The sequence below is a fragment of the Ammodytes marinus genome (assembly GCF_949987685.1).
Source record: "Ammodytes marinus genome assembly, chromosome: 21".
Classification (NCBI taxonomy): domain Eukaryota; kingdom Metazoa; phylum Chordata; class Actinopteri; order Uranoscopiformes; family Ammodytidae; genus Ammodytes; species Ammodytes marinus.
Genome location: NC_137225.1, coordinates 21,401,561 through 21,425,923, shown reverse-complemented (window position 1 = coordinate 21,425,923; position 24,363 = coordinate 21,401,561). Strand labels below are relative to the sequence as shown.

General features: G+C 39.9%; 2 protein-coding genes across 2 annotated transcripts in view; one reads left to right on the top strand and one right to left on the bottom strand.

The window, feature by feature from the left end:
* LOC307267975 (collagen alpha-1(XV) chain-like) overlaps positions 1-24,363 on the top strand; it is a 240,457-nt gene that overhangs the window by 82,904 nt on the left and 133,190 nt on the right. The window lies entirely within an intron of this gene.
* Positions 1-24,363, bottom strand: part of dpp6a (dipeptidyl-peptidase 6a) — a gene marked incomplete at its 5' end in the record, with an annotated part of 144,199 nt that overhangs the window by 3,637 nt on the left and 116,199 nt on the right. Inside the window, 17 exons of the mRNA XM_080050471.1 lie at positions 56-155; positions 278-332; positions 932-1,126; positions 2,206-2,275; positions 2,775-2,882; positions 3,937-3,987; positions 5,628-5,746; positions 5,859-5,906; positions 8,449-8,540; positions 8,939-9,046; positions 9,295-9,333; positions 9,564-9,687; positions 10,338-10,435; positions 10,531-10,685; positions 16,812-16,932; positions 22,610-22,691; positions 24,136-24,188. Coding sequence (XP_079906597.1) covers positions 56-155; positions 278-332; positions 932-1,126; positions 2,206-2,275; positions 2,775-2,882; positions 3,937-3,987; positions 5,628-5,746; positions 5,859-5,906; positions 8,449-8,540; positions 8,939-9,046; positions 9,295-9,333; positions 9,564-9,687; positions 10,338-10,435; positions 10,531-10,685; positions 16,812-16,932; positions 22,610-22,691; positions 24,136-24,188 — 1,618 coding nt within the window. The remainder of the gene's footprint in view (positions 1-55; positions 156-277; positions 333-931; positions 1,127-2,205; positions 2,276-2,774; positions 2,883-3,936; positions 3,988-5,627; positions 5,747-5,858; positions 5,907-8,448; positions 8,541-8,938; positions 9,047-9,294; positions 9,334-9,563; positions 9,688-10,337; positions 10,436-10,530; positions 10,686-16,811; positions 16,933-22,609; positions 22,692-24,135; positions 24,189-24,363) is intronic.

The following is a 24,363-nucleotide window of genomic DNA, read 5'->3' as shown; positions in this document are numbered from 1 at the left end:
TTTTTTGTATATTGGTACACAGATGAAAGGGTAACATGCAAACACACAAACATACCGTATAATTCAAAGTCGGTGATAGGCGAGAGGACTGCACCACACTTCACAGGAGATTCCTCTGCACTGACCAACAGACTGGTCACATAACCTCCATACACCTAAAGGTAAGAAACAAACACACATTATCACAGACAAGGGTTTATTGAACAGCCAGAGTCCACCTTGTGTGCAAAGAAAGGCATGCGTGATTCTTTTAGTGACACACTGAGAACATTCGTACCTTTCCAAAAGCTCCAACTCTGGTTTTGTCAACGTAGGGCTCTTTCAAAATGAAACTGCAAAAGATAAAGCATTGGTTGCGGTTAGGAAGACTTTTGTCTATGTTTGCAAGGAATTTGAAATGATACTGTTTTAATACAACTGTGTCAATTATTGCTTGAACATCACTTTTTACAGAAAAGTTTCAAAGTAAAATGTTTGCTGTTTGCTACAGTTATCTAATTAGTTCTGAAGAATTACCCTAGACTACTTTTGTCATATGTGTGAGCAAACAAAAAAAATCAGAGATACAGATTCTGCAACTTGTAAGTAATGAGAGGGCTTTTGCAGAAATATTTGCACATGCTGATTGAGATGGTCTTTTTTGGGGGGGGGAAGGGGGGTATGTGGCTTGATGTAAACACAGACACTATTTCACAAGGAGAATAAACAAAGAGTCTAATCTTTCACTGTTTCTCAATACTGAAAAAGGACCCAAAATGTATTTTGAGACTTGTCAATGGTGTTAAAGAGTGCATCCTATAACATATGTTTTGTTTGAAGGGTCTAAAAAAAAAAAAGCAGTGAATTCCGGCACCTAAGCAACCTCCGATTGCATGTTTACTCCGATGACTGCTATATTTTTAAAAGGAGCCTATCTGTAAACACCACCCACTTGAGTGCGTTCTTCTGGTCCTGCTCTTCGTACACTCCCAGCCTCTTCTGTATGCGGTGCAGCAGGTTGGTTCCCTGGTACCCGCTGCCTCGTCCGTCACAGCGCAACACGATGGCCCCAAAGCTGCTCACCAGCACAGAGGACCAGTCCAGATCAAACCGCTCTGACACCGTCTGGCCACCGGGCGTCCCGTCGCTACACAGACAGAGACACAGAAGACATGATGCATATTATTTTAGTGTTGGGTAAATAACAACTTCATTGTAGCAAGTGAAGAAATAGTAAACCCTCTTGTATGTATGTATTTTAAGTTTTTGCTCTTGTCATAGAAAAATATGAAAAGCAGGGTTGCAAAAAAGCTGACTTTTTCAATATATTGTTGTTTTGAACGTTGGTCCTTAAATGCTTGGTGTATTATTTCTGAAGTTTTTTTTTTTTTTTTCTCTCCTCCTTATTACATAAATAGGATAACTACACTATTTTCTTGTTTAGAATAAAAATTAAGTTGAATATAAATTATGAGCTGGTTTCTTGTTCCCCTTATTTACCTAAAAATTGTTTACTTTCGGTATCTGTGCTGGCAGTCAGCAGTATGCAACAACAGCAGTACGGAAAAATGAAAATAAGCTGAATATGCAGCAGAACTAATTCATTATTTCAAAATACCTACATTTAATTTATTTTAATTATCCCTCTATTCCCTCAATTTACAGTCAGATTATTCAAGACCTGTAGGTGTCTAAACTGAGGGAAAGGACCATGGGTTGCTTAATAAAAACCCTTATGTTTAACATGGCGTAGATAAGCCGTTACAGTCACACGATTAAAAAATATAAGCATACAGCAAAATTTGGCAGTGGCTTTTCTGGAATATGCAATAGGCAGAGTAGAAAGGGCAAATTCTGAAAAGCTTGGATTGGCGCCGCAGAGTAAGAGATAGTTGAAAAGCCCAGAGGACAGAAATGCAAATGGCTGACAGGAGGTTGTAATTATTATCGCGCTAGAGTAGAGGACAAAGCAGCGTCTCTGTAGATTAATTTGCCCGAAAAAAAAGTCTGCCAAAGAAATCTCCTCTGATGACGACAGCCGTGTCCTCATGGAACTTTGGAGTGAAGTGCAGACCGTGAGTCAGCAGTGCTTAACTTTTTTTTCTAGGTGCGAGTGTGTGTGTGTGTGTGTGTGTGTGTGTGTGCATGTTTGTGTGTGTGTGTTAGTGTGAAAGAGAGAGCGTGTGATCCAAATGTACTGTACTCAAAACGTGTGCTCATACATACACAAGCAGGAGCAGTGGATAGTGGGACGTCTCCTGGAAGCCGGCTGGTTTGATAATCTGCATGGACAAGGCTGTGAAGTCAGATAGAACAGTTGTCAATCAAAAGATAATATAATCAACACACAATACATGTATTTCCTTTAACCCACATCTATTGTATTGTTTCTAAGTCTAATATATTTGGTATCCTTAATTCCCAATTGATGATGACAGTATCATGGATACATTGAAAGAAAATTGCTACAGCACATCAAGTTTATTTTTCTAAATGTTCTACAATCATATTATGATATGTTCCCCTATTCTGGCCCCTCAAATCATTTATATCAAACAATGTAAGAGGGTTGAATCTCAGAGACAAACTTCTTTGTTTGAGCCAATTCCCATATAAAAAGAGATAAAAAAGAAAGAAAGAAAAGCTTAATTAAAAAAAATAATAATTGAAAATGAAATGTTCTACTTGGGTGAGTACCCTAATATCTCTGGATTTCAGTGTGTGTATCTAACATTATTTTGAAAGTGTATTCCTCTGCATGCATGACTGTGGCTCTGAAACGACGTGACACGTACTGTAGTCGTCCACGTTGATGTCCCTGTACTCCACTGTGGGCATCTGCATGTTGTCCAGGGTCAGCCTCAGGTTCTCGTTGCTCTCTAGCTGATACACTTCTGTGATACCTGCAAACGGCACAGGGGATTAACCAATGAGAATGCAGTTTGAAAAGCTTCAGCCTATCAATGTTTGGACAGGATTATTCATCTGAGCATTGTTAAAATGTACAGCTAAATTACAATAAAAAAAGAACATCTCATCATAAAATCAAAACTACAATTCCATCAGTTTGTTTTTTATTCCACTGTGAATCTTAACTACATTAAAACAGTTCAGCATCAGCAGGTCTGAATTACCATCCTGAACATGTTAGCGTGCTGATTTTAGCTAGGACATACTTACACAGGTGCTACCTTAACTGTACACTCTTCACTTTGTTAATAGTAACATAAACCTGATTGCATTACAATACAACCCTGCATACTTTACTCTATGAAGGTCAGTCGTGTTAATATCCATTGACTTTTAGATTTGTCAGCAAACCAAAAGCCTTTTAAAACCAGGGAACATTTCTAGTTGTGTGGGTTAAAATTTGGTAAACATTAATACACTCACTAAATCCACGGTAATTACATTTTAATCCAGTTTTTACAGACTGTTTTTTTTTTAACATAACCAGGACAGGGACATTGTATTGGTAAAAGACCACACTGAACACACACACACACACACACACACACACACACACACACACACACACACACACACACACACACACACACACACACACACACACACACACACACACACACACACACACACACACACACACACACACACACACACACACACACACACACACACACACACACACACAATCAAATTACAGTATGCTGATGTTGCCGTTGGGCAGCTCATAATTTGATGAGGTCGTCCATTGTGAATAGCAAATGTGATTACTGCCTCCATGTTTGGGCTTGGGGAACAGTGAACAGGTGGTTAGTTCTGAACCGCTACGGAAACACTCCCGTCCCCCTTTCTGAGGAGGTCATATTCACTGCAGCTATTATAATACAAGGTCACTCCTAATGTCTTTAACATAATGTAGAGTCTTGTAAATGCAAAATCTGTCATGTTGCCAGCAGGGGAGAAACTCACTCTCTCTGTCTTGCGTCTCACTTTCCGCGTCCCTCTGCGTCTTGTAAACAGATATAAACGGGATGTCCGGTCCTAAAGCGCAAAAATTGAGAGTTAAAAAAAAAATGGTTACATCACCAGAATAAAACATGTGTGTATTTTTACATTTGACCCAGATGTGTGGACATTGCTTTCATTTCAAACACATAAGTGAATTTGACATTTTCAGCAACATTTCCTATTTTTCTTATTTTTTTTGTGCCACTAAAATTATTATATGCGCTTCAGGTAAAATGCAACTTTTATTTTTTTCATGGCAAGATCAAAGCCTGTACAATTTATCAACTGCACAATGACGCCACAGTCTCCTCCAGTGGCTGCCAACAACAAGGAGAAACATATATGTGTAAAGGCTGTTACATACTCCGCGAGAAGAAAGAACAAAGTTCTCGGTGACAGAGCTGCGAGAAGTTCTTTCTGGTCTGACATTACATACTTCACGAGAACTCAACTGCCGAACTCCTCACCGCGGCGCATTGTTACCATGGTAATTTGACTCAGTAGCGCCAGCTGATTTCACTTCGCTTTCCTCATTGACTTCAGACTGACCAATCACACAATAGTTCTCGGACAAGCTGCGAGAAGAAAGTTCGGCCCGGGTGATGTGTCGAGAACAAGCTGCGAGAACAGCTAAACAAGAGCTGAGAGAAGAAAATGACGTCATTTTCTTCTCGCAGCTCTGTCACCGAGAACTTTGTTCTTTCTTCTCGCGGAGTATGTAACAGCCTTAATGCAATAGCTGAAATATTTTCTTGTTATGTAACTAGGCCAAAAACAGAGGAAAAAGTCGCCACACTAAAGAGATTTCTGGACTATGGTCATTCCCTGTGTGATCCGAGTGCATTGATGAAAAGTTAGAGAGGTTCAGAAGTTACTGACATAAAAGTTTTGAATCGGTGGTTAAATATTAAAGCCGTGAGGCTGGAATCACAGGAGCCTGACTCTTTGGTCTTTTGTTTTTTGAGGCAGCCTGGTAGACAGAGCTGATGTGTGTCTGATCTTTGAAAAGCACTTTGTCTGTTCCTATGGCATGTTCATGCCCGGCACAGCAGCATAGAGGGATGAAAGGTGGAAGGAGAAGCACACCACTATGTGGAAGAAGTTTACTTTCTCTGAGAATAGACACCCAGAGATCGGGTTTATTTTAACCACAATGTTACTCATGTGATCGTCAAGTGATTCCACACAATAATTGTCAGTTTGAGCAGAATCTAAATGACAATGCTAAATAGAAAATAGTGATTAAGTACATTCACTCAAGCACACATTTAATGAATATTTGAGTGTTAAGATGTGTTAGCATATAGTTATACTCCAATATATATGTCAGAATAAAATATAGCTTACTTTTCATTCCACTACATTTACAAGCTATGGCTAAACTTGTCTAAAAAATCAAGATTTTTACATATGAAACAAATGCTTAGCTTATGAAATGGGATGCATAGATTACACTATATCATGCATGTACAGTATTTGAGTTTGAAAACACGAACAGTGAGGCATTATGGTTTGTAGAAAATGGTAAAAGAGTAATAAGTCATGTTAATGTCATATACGTCAACATCCATATGTCAACATTAAGAATATCATTTTTACAGCGGCGAGAGAGAGAAGATAGTTTAGTGCAAAGGAACATGACATATGAGTTATAGAAAAAGCCAGTTATCTACCTTGGCAGTTGAGCAGGAAGTAGCTCATGTTGTGGCTGAAGGAGCCGCTGATGTAGCCACAGCTGTCGTACAGAGCGCACGACAGACAGCGACGGTTGAATGAACCAAAGGTGTCCGCGCTACGGCAACAAAGAGGAGGACATTTTATTTTTTTGTGTGAAAATGGGAGGCTTTTTTCACTTTAAAGCCAACAACTCCTGATAATATAAAATTGACAAAAACAGCCTTTACCTGTACAAATGTCTTCGCTTAGGACCGTCCTCAGTGCTCAAGAAGTATCTGCATTAGAATAAGAGAAAATACAATGCCAGAGTAGAGTTAAAGCTATAGTGCGTAGGGGTGTGCGGAGACGTCATTATCTGTATCTGTATCTGTATCTGTTCAACCAACAAAATTATCTGTATCTGTATCTGTATCCGGATACACAACAAGAAGTGGGCGTGGCGTATACCGGAAGTTTCTTTTACATTAGCCTACATTAAAGGAAGTCACACCTAAATTGATTTTCTAAACTAATATTCATTGTCAATGCAATTGTTGTCCCTTCAAAGCATCACATTGATGTAATGTTGACATATAAGTCAAAAAGTCAGATATATTTCTACCTTTTCGTCTCTCTCTCTCTTCTTTGTTCTCAGAATACAAAGAAATTCAGGGAACGAAAATATTGATAAATAACAGCCAAAATCTGTGCATAGGCTACTCACTGTTAGTAAATGAGGGCCAGTGTTTTACTTTTAACTTAATTAAGGTATCCCTTTAACTGGGGGAAATACAGCTGTATTTCATGATTATTTTTTATCTCTATCTCTCCCCCTCCCTCTTTTTTTACTTTTGTTTTACTAAACTAAGATTTAGGAACAATATTTATCAACATACCAATCTCATAAACCCTAAATAATATGTTAGCCTTTCCACAAAGCCACATGTGATTTTAATGTGTCAAGTTTGCAGTTTCCGATTTTATTGTATAGGTCCTGAAGTAGGCCTAGCCGTATACGCATTGATTGACAGCTGAAAAAGAACAGGTCCTATGCATCAGTTTGATGGAAATGTTGTGATGTTTGATAGAGTTTAAGCAGTAGGCCTAGTGAATGTAAATACATCGGGGAAGGGCTGACGGTGACTCGGGGTGACTCGGGGTGCAGCATATTCCATCGGTTCGTCTCTTCTCCGCCACGGCAGCGGCCGGGTTACGAGGAAACTCACATAAAAACGGCAGCAAATGCGATCGGTAGAACCCTCTATTCAAGGGAAAGGGCGAACGCGCTGCGTTTATCAGTGGATAAAAAGAGAGAGACCGCGGGTCACGGGACGCGCCCGGTCCTCTCATGTCCACCGCAGAACAGCTGTGTAATTCTACCTGTTGTGTCATTGAGGCGGAACGCGCTGCGTCAATTAGGCGCATACTATATATAAAAAAAAAATCCCCGAATAATAACGGGACTATTCGGAAATTATCCGTATCCGTATCTAACTCATTATCCGTGCTTATCCGAATACATATTCGGATTCGGGCTCATCCCTAATAGTGCGTAACTTCTGTCGACCCAATGAGGAATTCTGAGCAATTACAACAACACTGTTGGTGCATCTACATGAGGTAAGCCTTCGGTGATCGCGCATGGATTTTATACCTTCTGTATGTCCAAAGATTTTTCTTAGCAGTAGAATCAACAACTGAAACATTTCTTGGGCGCTTCTTGAAACTTTTCGGAGCTCCTGAACCACTTTCAGGGTGTAAAAGCTGCCATACTGAGAAATACAGAGAGTTGTGTGGAGCTTATAGGCTTTATCAACTTTGTGTCAACTTGTTTGGCAATAGCGTGGATGTTACTCGACATTCATTTATATGAAAAAAAGTTACACACTACAGCTTTAAGCTTTTAACTATATATACAGCCTATATACAGGTATACATATTTCCACACAGGTCAGTCTGGTTTGTTTTGTCTTTTTGTGTGAGTTTAGAAGTGCTGTGTTCATCACTAAGTAAAGGCAGTTCCTAGAAAACTTACTAGAAATAGATGCTTCATAAATATAAGATGTAGGTAAAAGGGGGGTGAATCCTTTTAGGAGAGAACCAGGCCAAATCTTAGCTCTCTTGGGTAAAGAGGGTTTTTGGGCGAGAGGGTAAGAGAGTGTGTGTGTGTCTGTGTGTGTGTGTGTGTGTGTGTGTGTGTGTGTGTGTGTGTGTGTGTGTGTGTGTGCGTGTGTGTGCATGTGTGTGTGTGTGTGTGTGTGTTATAGCGGGTGTGTACATGTGAGATCAACTCAGTCAGATCACAGTTGCCTTGTGTGGGCGTAAAATAATCCGGGCGCGATGGGAGATGAGTCACATTCCCCCATGGGTGTAACATAGCAGCTTTTTTCAAGGAGAGCAGTCAGAGTTTTCGATGTTATTTTTGGAGCTTTATATGAGCTGATGGAACAACACAAAGCTATGGCATGGTGGTAGACAATATGTAGAGTTATGTAGTGTCTCAAAATGTGGTGTCAGGGCTACAAACTATCTGTAAAGGGCTTGACATTATGTCGCTGTCCTTGGTGCTGAAACATTCAACTTCAGCAAAACTCTATTGGACTATAAAATATTGCAGCAATGTTTGTTCCATACATTTTTCTGATCATTTATTTTGGAATGACCAAAAAAGCTATGAAATGATTTATTAATTAATAAAGATGTCACTTTTTTTTTTCTTTTAACGACAATGTGTACTTGGGCAAAACTGCTACAGAACTATGTTAAACTGGAGTATTTTGCTGAGAGTGGGGTGTGGATGATTGTATGGTTGGGCTTGTGGTTGGTTGGGTCACTCACATCAGCTGGCTGTCTTCGTTATAGGCTAGGACCTGGGTAACATCCCAGTCTCCAGATGTGATGGACTGTAGTGTGTCTGTACTGGTGTTGGGCTTTGGAGAGAAAGAAAAATGAAAGAAATTAATGACTTTATCATATACTGAAAATGACATATTAATACCTAAAGTGGGTCTAGAATAACAAAGGCTAGTGGGCTACAATGGGTTTATATCAACACTAATAAAGGTTAACAACAGAAATGTCTCATGGATAATTTCAACAATCATTCATAGAAACGTGTGGAAACATACTGTGACATAATATTAAGACCACTGTTTGTTCTAAGGATATAATAAGTGGACTGTATAATAAATATGTGATACATTTTCACTGACTGTAAACTCCAAAGTATGCCTTTTTGACTCAAAAAGAGTTAAAAATTAAAAAAACGTTATGGCTAAACAAAAGCCATAAATAAAAAATATTTCAGATTTTATTTTACATATCTTACCTGTGATATGGACATGGAGATGTGGAAGAACTTTCCGCGGCCTCCCTGAGGAATGGCGCGGGTGAAGAACAGCTTCAGGCCGTCTTTGGAAAACAGAGGCTTCTCATTCTGAAGACACAGACACAAGATCGTTCAAATCGTATGTTTAACCAAATATAAAATACTATATAAGTGGATTAGTGAATGTGAACGTTTTCCCATTACAATGTACAAATGACACTGTTCAAAAGCATGGAACTTTGCCATACCAATTGTAAGACGTGACGTGAGGTGCAATACTGAGCTATAGTTAGTTATCTATGCAACATCAGTTTTACAGCTCAAAATATAATGTATATATGTATTGATTTTCTCACCTGTCTGTGCAGCCATCCTTCACTTTCATCCTCGTGTTTCTGCAAAAAAATGTCGATAGGTTTCAGTTTGTGTATGCAAGCGTGATTAGACTGAACATAATAGTAGCACACACACACACACACACACACACACACACACACACACACACACACACACACACACACACACACACACACACACACACACACACACACACACACACACACAGACACACACAGAGACATACACACACACACACACACACACACACACACACACACACACACACCTTTGTGCAGACTCCCGTCGTGGCCTCACACAGTGTGAGCATGGAGATGTTTTGAGCTCTGTTCAGCCAGTTGATGGCCAATTTGGTGGTGGTGGCCCATTTCACCATAGTTACGTAGTACTCACTGAAAAACACACACAAAAACGTATTAAACTGCTATTATCTCCATTTACATTAAAAGGTCAGCAACCAATCACTGAGACACAAATGTTAGCAAATGAGACAATGTGCAATGAAGGGCCCAAGTGTTTCCATTTACTAATTGTAGATCATGATACAATTGAAAAAGGAATGGGCCATTAACGATCTCTTACAGATGAATTGAGACATTATGGCGGAGAAATAATGAGCCAAAACGAAGGAGGAATAAAATATTGTGTATTAATACAAAAAGGGGGGAGCGTTAAACTTAATGAAACTAAATATGAGACCACATTAAGTAAACATGCATCATTGGAGAAATACAATTAGATTAATCTTTGCAGAATGTGCACAAGGACCGGGGCAGAACACACAGTTACAAAGATATGCAAACTGATACGGCATCAGAAAATGAACACATATAGAGAAGTTACACACACGAGAATACTGGTGCATATTTAAAAAAACAACAACAATATAATTCAATACTTCATTCAAAACTTTTAACTTATATATACAGTATATATATTCTAGATTGATAACACAAAATAAAATGTCAGTTTTGTATTATTATTGTACTATTATTTATGGAATAAATCTAGTAGGTCTAAAATATGCTTTATTATGCCTCACCCTATCCTGGGATCATCAGGTCTCCTCATCTCTATAGTGTGTAGGGGGCCGTTGAGGTTCACCACATACAGAGTGATGACTGGGTTCTCCTCACCAGCCTGAAATATGATAAGCCAAAAAGGAAATAATTAAAACACCATAACAACATTTTCCGCCCAAAAAATAAGTTTTGCAGTGGATTTGAACTGCTCACCTTGGGATAGTGGTACTCTTTCCCCAGTGGGTAGGGCATGCCTGTGAACATGGGCAGCTCCATCCTGGGGACTAGCGTGTCATTGATGGTGGCGTAGGCTAACCGGGCCCCGTCTGGAGACCACCAATGGGCTACGTGGGACTGGAAAATCTCCTCTGGAAGAGTGAGAAAAAAAATGACCATCAATCAAAATGACAGTAATGAAAAACTTAGCATAAAGAGCTAATCAGCTAAGTTTGTTACATTGCTCTAGGACAACAGAGTCATATTGTTATTCCTTTTCAGAGTTAGAAATGAACAAACGTTATGGGAAAATAGAAATGCGATATTATTAGAATCACTCTTTGTATTGCATCGCTATATGTTCATAGTAATGTATTCAATCGTTCAAGTGTGATTTTCAATTTATTTTGGCCATGGCTTTGGATTTATGCATGTGCAATTGGATGTGAAAAGTTTGGATTGGATTACTCAACAGTCAACACATGATAAAAGTGTCAAAGTGCCAACCACAGTAGCCAGTACCAGAAGGAAAGGCAAACTCAGAAAACACAAAATAATAGCATGAGAATAAAACCCTTTCAAAAACAATAATTCCCCTAAAAATCAGGTCAAAGCGGCAGTAAACAAAAAAAAAAACTCCCTAATACATTATACCGGCTTTTCACTGACCCATTTGCAAAACCTGTACTTAATCATACAAAAGTACCAAATGTTGATGTCACATATCACAACACACTTTTAATCCTGGTGCAGCCCGTTGACCAAAATAAAAAAAATGGGTTGAATTTCCCAGAATGCAAAGCAATATCTCACAAGTTACATTCACACACAGTGAGTTATTAAGGAATCTACAAACATAAGAACAGTGAGAAAACTTTTTGACAACATCCACTGCCGTGTACTATTCTCCTTCATTATGAAATATGCAGTGACGCCGCAGACGCCGAAGAAACAGCTTGCGTTATTGTTTTCATTGTGCCACCAGCTACATTTAAATCAACTTTTGCAATTAAAATTCCATTAATGTTGTTTATCTGAGGGACTGGGTGCCGGCTTAGGGGAATTAACAGACATCAACCACCAATTAGCATTTTCATTAACGGTGCACACTTAGTGGAATTACGTGATATGCAGCATCACTCAACAAACGGCCTCAGCAGCACAGACAATCATGTACAATTGTTCTTTAATGCAACTCTGCAGTAGTGGCGCGCCCAATTTACAATCTTCATTCAAACCATTGTATTTAACCACTAAACTATTGCCACTTGGCCTAAGGTCATTCAAATGGCATTCAAGCAGCTCAAAAATATTTTTGTCAAAATCAGTGAATATCTCCTCACGATCTGCTACCTGCCCATACTGTGTGTGCGCTGAAAGAAATCTGATGTTAATACACAGCCTAGGCTCTGTAAACTGAGGATATGTAAACAAAAGGCCAACCTATTTAACAACATGCCCGTTTACGTAGCCTAGGCTGTGTATGAACACTGGATTTTTTTTCAGCTTTTACACAGTAAAGTAGCGGATCGTTAATTCTTAAGTTATTCTGACAACAAGTATTTTCCAGAATCACTGACCGTACCTTCAAATAATGAGATTGTGTCTCTTCCTTTTTTCTTTTTCTCATTGTAATAACAATTGGAAGCTCCTACCATTGTCTGCATGTTCTCAATCCTGCGGTGCACACTACATTATTCACATAGTAAAGGCCATTACGAATGCATGAGACACACTATGAGTCAAGTGGCCAATGGGTTTTAATGAGAGCAGGGGGACAGAGACTGGCAGAACTAAGGAGAGAAAGGTGAGTGAAGTGATTACTTGACTGTTGATGTATTAAGAATGACCACATGTTTCCAACAGAGGGCAGCAGTGTCGTATGTTAAAAAAACACAAAATAGAACAGCTGAGAAATGCTCCTTTTCTCCTCACTCACTCACTGACTGAAATACAGTACAGTTACCACTGTGTAGACTGAGACAACAGTGAAGGTGATAATTGCACAGGAATAGAACAAGCACATGATGTGAAGTGAGGTGAGATTCTTCTAAGCATCTTTAGACCCTCGGTCCAACAGGCGTCAAGAAAATGCTATTAATTTATTGTTTTGGTTTTATTGCTATAATCTATATCAAGCAAACAGCAGAAAAGAAAATACATGTATATAATAACCCTGAAATGGTAGCTCTGACACATTTTCCTGAAAATGATATAGGGTTGGGGGTTATCCCCATAGACATAAGGTTATCCGGGCTTGGGTTTAAGACAAACTGTTTACCAGTAACGTTGTGTAACAAACGGTGAGTAGGGGTTTAAAAGTAGAGGGCATTTAAGAGGCAGGGGTAGTCCTAATGCATTATGGTAAATGTAGGATTAAGCATTTTTTTTTTTAGAGCTTGACAAGTCAGGGTATCTCTGCCATTGTGTTCAGTTCTCATGATTCCTACAACAATCTCTCATGCTACCATCCTACTTTATTGGAGTGCAATAATAAATAGCTGGATATTGCTCCAAATCAGTGCCTTAATAAACAGTTGATACATTACAGGCAATGAGCTTGCAAGCACAACAAAAAAAAAGTCCTCCAAAACTATTTCCAACTGTGCCAGCGTGTAAAAAAACAAAATTTTGTATTCCCTTTATTAATCTTTCCCTTTGCAGCGCAGCACAAGTGTTGATTCTGTGTTTACTGTGTTTGCCCTGCGGGGTTTTCGCCACAAGCACAGCGATAAACAGACACACACGCCCATAAACAAGCCTGGCGCTCTGTACTCATCCAGCCAACACATCTATGGGGCAAATATGACTCAAATCAAAGCAACCACGGCGTTTTTATTTTAATGTTATTTTTTTTTTATCTGGTCGCAGCAGAGCCCAGTTGTTTTTTTCCCGTTCTGCGTGGCAGTGCACGATGTGTCAGTATTGATAATCAGACAGCCGGCAGATGACGCCGCACTTGAGACTCTCCTGAGGCGTTTTGGACCAATACACACTCACAGCCCACGGCTTCTTGGCTGAGTCTGGTTAATTGTTTTGCATCTCTCTCTCTGTCCCTCCTGCATGCAAACTAACAACGCACGCAAGAACACACACACACACACACACACACACACACACACACACACACACACACACACACACACACACACACACACACACACACACACACACACGTTTGTACGGCTATACTTGTGAGGACATTCATTGGCATAATGCATTCCCTAGCCCCTTACCCTAACCTTTACCATCAGGACTAATTGCATGACACCAACCTTTATCGAATCTAAACCTAATTCATACCTGAACCTTAAAACCTAGTGTTAACCCCTTAAACAGCCCTTTAAAGGCCTGTCCCGAACTGAGAACCGGCCAAAATGTCCTCACTTTTAAGGCGTTAAACTCAAAGTACACAAATGCACACACACGCACACGCACACACGCACACACACACACACACACACACACACACACACACACACACACACACAAAAAAACACATAAACACATAAACACACAGATTAAAACAGTGATTCAAGCCTGGAGGATATTCAAGCCAGGGAGAGTATTCACCCAACCTTATGGCCCAAACAGCATCATTCAAAATCTGCTGTATCGCAACACCAACATCTTAAGACCTCATCTCTCCTCACGGCGGTCTTAGCCTCAGTTTGACCTTGGCCACAGAATCATTAGAATGGAGAATCTTCCTCTGTGCATTCTGTCTACTGCTGAATGTAAACATCACACAACCTGGCAACGCGGCTCCTAAACTCCCCCTGCAGAAGCTGGCAACGCCACTATACTGGGCCAATGCCAACAATCTATTTACTGGATTATAGAGACTTTTCAAAATTGATTCATCATTTTATAGGAATGAAAAGGACTAGAAGTGTAGTGGCGAAAACAAAGAAATAAAACCATACGAAATCAAGTCAATAAATCATCATCATCAACATGATAAGATATTCAGCATTTTGGCAAAGCAATTTTGGCACGTGGACATTGCACCCATATGTGATTCTCCCTCTCAAGGCATTGGCAATCTACTATGTGCTGCTATAACAGCCTACAGAGCTGTGGGAAGAAATCCCGAGCTGCAGCTTTTTACAGAGCATAAGCGAGGTTGGCCACTGATGCTGATGGAGAGTGGTTAAGGTCAGGGCTCCGGTACCACTTCATAACTTAATACAATACACTTTGCCCCATTTCAACTTTGTCTCTCCAAATCGGTCTTATAAAGCGAAAAATGCCAAAAAATAATCTTTTAAAATAAGGAAATAATAATATCCGAGTGAATGATTAATTGAATATTTCACAATACGAGGCTTACTTATTAAGTTAAGATAAAATAGAAATATCCTACTACACAATGTCTTCAAGATAACAAACTCAATTTGTCAGTTATCAAACAAGGACTGTAATAATCTCAACATGACATCACATTGCACCAACTGCATTGGGAAAGTTATTAACCGGAATAAACAAAACACAACTCATTTATATCATCTTGACATTATGAGGCTGATGTTGTGTTTTCATTTCCCAGTGAAAGATTAATCTGGTCAATAAATAATGAGTGTACATTACCAGGCCTTCAGCAGAGCGTTAATATGAGTCAGGGGGTCAGACACTGCAATAAGGTTGTGATTAATGTTTGAAATGGCCAAGGATGGATATTGCTCATGAAGGGTGGACATGGTTTTTGCTAATGTAAGTCTGGCTAATGCAGAGATAAGAGCATGTAGGGGTTGATAACGTTAAATAACAACAGAGTAGTATTGCAGAGGAGACATCAACACAGTTCTTGTTATGTTGCGCTGGTGACCTCAGATAACCTTTATGTCAAGAAGGCTTATCCATACACAAAGGCCGCAGTCACATTATCGAACACATATGTATATTGATTTATTTTCACATTTTAGTTTAGGATTAGCAGCTTGCTTCTATATCATTTTGTTCTGCTTTTACTGTCAATGTGCTTGCCAAGACACTGCAGACACTTACATCATAATGCAACTTTTTTGTATTTCACTTTTTTTTCAGAAATGTTTTAATAAATAGGTAAGTTTTGAAAAGATCTAACTAATTATGCGTGACTTTAGGAATAGTGCTCAGAGTGATTATGGAAAGCTTAGTTGATGTAAGGCTGTATAGGAGAAATAAATAGAAGATAAATAGAAGGTTTAGTAAAATAAAACCCCAATTATACATGTTGGACCTTTTATTTACACATCCCCCAAATTGACCAGTTCTCAGAATAACAATGTTTCTGTCTGCAGTGTCCCTGTTCCCCTGAAGCAGACAGTGCACCCATGGCGGCAGATAGAAATTCATTAGTGCAATTCCAACACTTCACCCATCCGTTTTTTTTTTTTTACCGCCAGGCACACAGGTGTTTGGATGGGTGGCGTTGACGCTTGGAGAGCCACCAAGACATCTGTATCCCGGAGTGTACAACACGCGCCAGGCTGAATTAATGCAAATCAACCCATGTAGAACATCCATTCATTTTCGAGGGGGTGAGCTGTGCGAAGCGGAAGCAAATTGACACTTTCCAATTTTTAATTTACCTGCAGGAAAAATGGAGTGCTGCGCGCCAAAAATACTAATGTGGCTGCAGATGCCGGGGAATCGGGCTGCCTCCTGTCATGACTCGCTAATGCATGTGTGTGTGTTTGTGTGTGTGTGTGTGTGTATGTGGTAAGCTTTACATATTGGTCACTAAGGCTTACAGTAACTCAGTGGTCGTTAGCCTTTTTGCCTTATGGCCCTTTACAATTGTTAACTTGCGATCCCTCATCACATGTTGAATAATGCTGATGATTGGTTTGTTATTCTACCAAAGGGTCATTTTCCTCTCACTGAGATTAAAGTATCCAGTGTTTCACAAGGAACAAGTTATTTGTATTGTTTGGTGCAGTGGAAGTGGATGTTTTGTCATCTTAACAATCATATAATTAATGTCGCAACCTCAAAATAAAGTGTGTAGAAATACTGGTGATAGTGTAGAAAATGTTATTTGTGAACTTAATGCCAATATGTCACTTTGAAGGAACCGTTCAAGATTTGAGGAAATGCAGGAAACAGGAGACGTTTAGCTTAGCAATAGCATGGCATAAATACTGGCAACATTATACTGGTTCTAGGTTCATAATCAACAGACAGACTGTATATGGAAGTGGTGGCAATCCTCTCATCTAACTCATGAAATAAAGTGTCATGAAGAAAAGTTGTCAAAATGTTTTCCTTAAATGGCAATTTTTTTCCACCCTTACCTTCATACAGCCAATCACTGAGCCCGTTGAAGATGGCACCTTCCTTGCCGGTGGACACCAGACGAATGGAGCGGCTCTCCACTGTAGAGCGATAGTAGATGTTGTTCTCAAAGATGAAGATCTAAAGAATAAGAGAAAGAGAGAGAAAGGAATTACATTTTGAATCACATTTGGGCAACAGAAAAGCTGTGAAAACCAATTCGAGTCAGCAATTCTGGAGAATGCTTCTCGTCAAAATCTGTGAATAATTCCTCACGATCAGCTATTTGTCCTTACTGTGTGTCCATTGAACAAAACAACAGTGTTAAACGGGCATATTGCCAGCTAATGAGGGTAGGTCCAAGCCTACACCGTGTGTACAGCGCACACACAGCAAGGGCATGAAGCCGATTCTGAGGAGATATTCACCAATGTTGCCAAAAAAAAAAGATTTTAACAACAATCGTTCTCCAGAATCACAGACTACAGCTTCAACGATAAAAGCTTCCTTTCAAGTATCCCACGCCGTGCTCAAGTGGCTGTCGTGCTACACATTGGTTCCCTTCCAGCTCTGGTGATGTTGGTCTGTGTCCGACCCCGACTGACAGCCTTCAGCAGGGAGCTTTCTCGGAGAGGATAAGCTGTTACTAACACGCATACGAGGACGCCTGAGGACTGACACGCTATTTATTAAGTGTGATACCGGGGGGTAGAGAGAACGCACCCCGGGGGGGTACACACACACACACACACACACACACACACACACACACACACACACACACACACACACACACACACACACACACACACACACACACACACACACACACACACACACACACACACACACACACACACACACACACACACACACACACACACACACACACACAGTCAAAATCACCTTTTTCTCCAAGAGGGAAACCAAAGTTTTTAGAAATAAAAATACTAAGAAGAATAAAGGAGTCTTTTGAATGTTGGATAAGACAGCAAACCTTGGGACTACATTTTGACTTTGGAACTCTTCTCCTCAGGCCTGCGGGGCTTTCCAAGATAACTGAAGGTCATCTCTTTCATTACAGAAAATAATAGATCACCAGCAAGCACTGTGAGCGTGGTAGTAAGGCAGGGCGGATATTGGGGGCTGGAATTTTAAAATGTTGCAGCCTTAATGCAGTGCCGAAAAAATCTATTTCAGGATATTACAAAAAAAAAGGAAAAAAAAGAAGAGGTAAGCAATGGTTTCTCAAGGATGGTGGAATCTCTCGGCTGGTGCTGTGGTAACGGTTGTGATTGATTCTCCACAAAATATTAACTTTAAGAGGTGCAAATAGTGGGATGATGTACAGCAGGAAATCCAATACTGTAGCTGTTTGCTGCTACATGTTGATTTTTTTGCTTCTGTCTGTAGGGCAAAAAAGGGTCAACACTACAAAGTAAAACACTTTTCTAACACATAAACTAACAGCACATAGCCCTTTTCAATATTCTAGTACACACTGTCTCAGTACAGTTTCAAAAGTGAGAAAAACTTAAAGATGGATAGAGATTCTGGAGTTGGAGGCTTGTTGTCAAAATCACTTTTTTTTTTTGTCAAAATCAGTGAATAAGTCCTCATGATCTGCTACCTGTCCGTACTGTGTATGTGCTGAACAGAACACTGGTGTTAATACACAGACTAGGGTCTGTAAACAACCATGTTGTCAACTACGGTGGGCCTCCTTTATTTACAAACCAGGTTACAGAGCCTAGGCTGTTTTTCACAACAAGCGTTTTCCAGAATCACTGACTCCACCTTTAGCTAGAGAAAGGTTTATGCAGCAAACCCATCACGTCTTAAAGTTTAAAGGTAACATAAATCTATCTCAATTAGTTTCTCTTGAGTAGTCTTGAGCTGGAGGGCACATGTGGTCTGGTGCAGATGGTTTGGTCCCTGCATAGAAGTGAATGTAGGCCACCGCACAGAGAGGATACCTGGCCCCGTTCTCTCAAGGAAGGCAGGACTGTGCCAGCGATGGCTGCCATCCTAATTCATCCTTAGCAAGAATATTTGGAGGGAGATTATACACATTTATGGCTTACTTTACTTCAGTTTGTTTTTTTGGACGTTGAGAAGGAAGATGCCATGCAATTGAAACGACACCACAACAATGTGAAAATGTATTCTGATTCAACATCTTTACCAAGTAAACTATCGTGCTATTAAGGTCGGAGAATTTATAGTTTTAATTAAATCAAATTAGATTCAAATACTTAATTTGAGGATGAGGCAGTTTACTAGTCACAGCAGTATTATGTTGCCTTTGGAAATAGTTGTATAATGTCTTTTGAAGCTAAAGATGGATCTTTGTCAGGTCTGAGAAAATCACCCAAGAGACATTACCTGTATATTGGTTTTGGATTGGAGGGAATTTATAGCCATGCTTCTCGCTGGCAATGGCACTAGGGACGGCCATATTGGTTTGGCCACCACTTAAAGCCAGACTGAAAAACGACTGTTGGATTGATCGCCAAGCAATTTGGTGCAGACATTCATTGTACCCTTAGGATCAACTGCAATCACTTTGATCCTATAACCTTTTTTTTCTAGCGCCATTATGAAGTCAGAATTTAGCTTGGGCTCAGCTTTACTTTGGACAGTGGGACTGGTAAACACAATAACTCAGCATGTTAACACTGTCGTTGTGAGCTTGTTAGCATTCAGCTTAAAGCCCTTCTGTTTCCAAATACAACCTTGCAAAGCCACTAGCATAGCTGCAGGCGCTAGTGTTGTTTAGCGGAAAAGCTTGTGTTACAAAATGGGAATGTGTGTATAGGTTTGAAAGATGTGAGTGTTGGCCAGGAAGGGAAGGTCTAAAGGAAGATGCTATCAAGGTGCATTATAGTGAACTCTCCAGAGTCCACACACACACACACACACAGACAGACACGCACACACACCCACAAACACAGACAGACACAGACACAAACACACACACACTCTGTCTGTCCTTGGCCTCCTGGGGCTGAGTATCCAAACTTTGATTGTGTGAAACTTTTGTCGGCCACATACTGAAAATCAGCAGCCTACTGGGATCAGGGAAAATAAACTCCTCCAACCGCTAGGGGATTTCCTTTCCACAAAAAAGATTTATAAATAAAATGTGTAGACATGCGCCAAAAAGATGTCACTTCTTTACCAAATTACATTGACTTTCTAGCCTAACAAATAGCTTAGCATGTGGCTGGACAGCTGTGTTTTGCAGGTGTAAATACGGGCATGTCTGTCCTCGCTCTCCACGGGAACGCAAACGGGATTTAATTAAGTGCATAAGGGATTCGGGAACTGGGAAAAAAACAGGTGGGCTGATTTATGTATATTAGATGTCTGAATGTGACGAAGCACGCCTTGGCTTGCACACTGTTAGGGCTGTGCAATGGATTGAATTTGAATCGCTATTACAATTTCAACTTTCAACAATTATGAAAATAAGATAAACAACTTTTATAATAGTGTCTGTAGGTCAGAGCAAGCCTTTGAGCCAGGTCATGTTTTTCTTGGAAATTTTAACTTTATTTATTTTTAAAAAATCAACTGTTAAAAGAGAAGATTTAAAAAAAAAGAAAGAAATGTTTTTTTAACAAATGATAAGTTATTATTGTGTTCAATAATTGTTATCTCTATAATCAGCTATTTTAAATTGTTCATGATTTTTGCCATAATCTAGCCTACACACTCTGCTGTTTTAGCTGATGGACAAAACTCACTTCAACCTTCACCTCTTTGCCAGAGGACATCTGAACCTTCGGGGCGACCAGCTGCCACTCATTTCCACGCTCAGTTCCTACTCTAACCATGCCGATGGAGATATAAAAAAAACACACTTCCTGACTAATGGTGGGAACCTTAAAGCCATATCAATCTAGAAACTCTGTTCATTTATCAACTGATGAGATACCAGGTAATTAATAGAAATCGCTGCAGGATATTATCAATCAATGTCTGCCTGTCTGTCGGCCCCGGCAACCAACAGACTGAAGCCCCATTAGCGCGCTGACAGAGTTAGACGGAAAATGACTCATCAAACACCATTGCCTCTTGTGATTCAATAAGGTTTCATTTAAAATGTGTTTATTGGCATGTGTCATTATGTTGACTTAATAAAGTAGTTTGTGTGTATGTTTTTTTTTAATGACTCAACTCAAACTTAAACCGCAATATTGATTACACAGGAAATGGCTGCTTGGGTCCTCCCCAATGTTCTCTGTATTTAAAGGGCGCCTATTATCTCTCCTTATAGAGACATGCACCAAAACGGACCGTTTCAGATAGAGGCTGAAAAGAGGAGATTTATCAATGGGACAGTGGGGAATCTAAACGTTTGTGTTGGACATTACACCATGAAAACAGTTTCTAGTAGAAACACAAATTACAATTTTGAACCTGGCAATGAGCATAGTATGTGACCTTTAAAGACTGAATGTGTCTCCACGGACCAACAAGGCCTTTTACCACGTCAAATTGTCTCGCGGCCAAGAAGTTCAGTAGTCTTTACACTAAATATGGCAGACAAAACTCAGTATCTCCTCAGCCCTCAGTATCCCACAATCCATTGCACATTGGTCATTTGGTCAATGTTATGGATGACATGTATTTGCATTCAGGGCTTTCACCATTCACTGGTTAATCTATCACATGAAGTGGACCGGTGAACAAGCAACACTGGCTGATGTAAATAATGGAAACCAAGCATACAGTCTGCAGTTTGTTCTTGTTAGCAGCCTAGACAGTTTGGGAATCAGAGGGTGTTATTTGGATACATTTACAATTACCCATAAACCCTGGTGTGCTGGTTGTAAGTTGTGTATTTAAGCGAAATATCACAACAATGACTATGACCTCAGTTGTGATGGTCCGTGTCCCTTTTTACCATAATAATCATATTTACTCACCCGTCTAAGGTTAATTTCTTGACATATCTGAGTTTCAAATTTGACACGTAGCACTTGAATGAATCATTAGTTTTGTACTGTGCAGGGCTTGACCCACCTTCATGGACTGCTGCCTTCAAATGATTCGACATCTGGACAAAAGATTGACCTTGGCATGTGCACATAATTGCAAATTAAACAACCTTAAAGCTGCTCTAATGAATAGTTTCATATTAACAACGGAAATTACGACATTTATTAGAAGGTGTCGCTCATAGTGATGAATCCACAGAAATCTGACTCTATTGAGTGACTTAAGTGGCCTTCAGCAATGTGTTTTGATTGAATCACCCATAACTCTATATTGTCTTTACCCAAAATGTAATCTTACATAATTTTACATTTATTTATTAATATAGCACATTTTCGAAAATGTTATTATTAATGATAAGGTGGTGCTCCGTCAATGTCGTGTTAACAGCTTGTTGCGCCGTCCCCAAGTAGCCCAAAAATGTAATAAATTAAAGTTCACATTTAGGAAAACACAATTACTTTTCACACCGCCTTCATCGGTCATTCCGGTTCCTTCCCATCAGGAGGCCGACACAAATACCCCCAACATAATGAATTATATCTTTCATTAACTTTATATGCTGGCAGTAAAGGACGCAGCGTGCAACCACTGCAGAAATACTGCACTTTCCTCTTCTTGCATGGCTATATTAACTCTGTTCTAGTCATTCTGTGCCTTGTCAAGATTTTTTTTCTTCTATTTTTTGGGGATAAAAGACAGGTTTCAATGACGGCATGTTAGACAATAAGAATGGGTTGGAAGTTATCTTTAAAAATATGATTGTTGGTTGAAGAGAAAACTCTAGGGACTTGCTGTGTATTGTGGTTCTTACCAGTTGCTGACCCTGTGGCCCCCAGCCGGCGTACTGCAGCTGAGCGTTTCGCACCTCTGGAGGGTTCAAGTTCCAAGTCTCCCTGGGGAGCAAAGACAAGAGGAGACAGACAGGGCTGTCAGACAGAGATGTACAGACACATGCACCCAGTGAGTGAGTGAGTGAGTGTCTGTTTTAGCAAGGGTTTTAGGTGTATCCATAAATACCAGCACTCTATAACAGTGTCACCTCTTAGTGCTGCGCAGTGCAGGCTGCAGAATTAGAGGTGCCACTGCCACTAAGTCTTTGTCTGAAAGCCCAGGATGAATGAGGTCATCAGCTCAGGTGGTTGTTTGGCACCTTACCACTGGGTGGCAGCACACAAATAGAGTTGAGCTGCTGACAGTCATTTAAGAGTGTGACATGGTGTGGAAGGAAGAGATTCAAAAGAGATATAGGTAGGTGAGTTATCTACTTATGGGTCAAGTCATGGCAGCTGAAAAGTGCCAGTTGATCAAGCGCTAACCAGTTGTAGCTTTTTTAAACCTAATGTTTTCAAGATGTGTGTCATGGATTTGTGTCATTCATTCAGTGTCATAATGAATATTTTCTGCTGCTCTTTCAAGTGAAGATCTGAGAGGTTAAAGAGGATATCAATGTTCATGAAACAGCCAGATTTTAAATTAATTACTTTTAACAGCAAAAGAGACCATCAGTGAAAATATATTCTTATGTTCTTTTGAATGATGCCTTTGCTCGGGTCCGATCTCCGAGGGGAACTCAGACAAAATGATTTACAACAGACGGACCAGAATATCCTGTGTTTAAGAATGGTACTAAATCAAGGTTTACGTTGCCTGACCATTATCATATTACCATTATTAATCTGACAGTCACATACAAATACATTTCCTAATGTGATGCATCCTGCAGTCTCTCTTTCAATCACTTGCCAAACAAATGCTAGCAAAGATCTTTACGAGAGTAAGCAATGGTGTCGTAAAAAACACTACCGCTTTGGTCCAAAAGGGGGCGCTAGAATCAACAGAAACTGAAAGTTATTCTTAGTCACTTTAAATTGCAGCAAAGAGAGCAGACCTCTCTCGCTTCACTAACATTTATACCTCCCCCAGGAATCCGTACTGTTCGAAATGTCAAAGCAGCATTATCTTTATTACTGTCTGCAGTGCATTGACGCACTAAATCTGTCCCCTTGACCTCGCTATACTCTCACATCTAATTGTCGAAATGTGCCGTTGCTTGGTAAGCTTTCTATGAGTGAACATTGTTATATATATGGCAACCTTGGTTTCCATTCGAGGTCACAGGTGACTTAATAACCCCCTCACTTCACAGGTAACAACGGTGTTGGAGTGGAAACTAACAACTGATGGTGTCAGAGGTGCCTTGTAGGAGCTAGAGTGAGAGCGGGCTGTGAGAAAAGGGTGGGAATACGCTTTCAGAGACACAGGCAGAAAGGTCAGGTGCCATGCTACTGAATGAGAGAATGCAACGTGATACCGGGTTGAAATGGCGACTTCACTTACGGAGTTTCCAAGCTGCAGATGATGTAGAAGGCCGTGTATGAATGCTGGTACACCTGGGAGAGGAAAAGAGTAGAAGAAAACACCTTATTTTCACTTTAAATTACACCCTTTCTACCTACACATCTCAAATTGAAACTGAATTGGTGTTTAGTTAAATCAATGTGGATGTCACAGTTAAGACTTACTAAAGAGTCGCAAATGAAGATTGAAAAAAGGAAAAAGGCATCA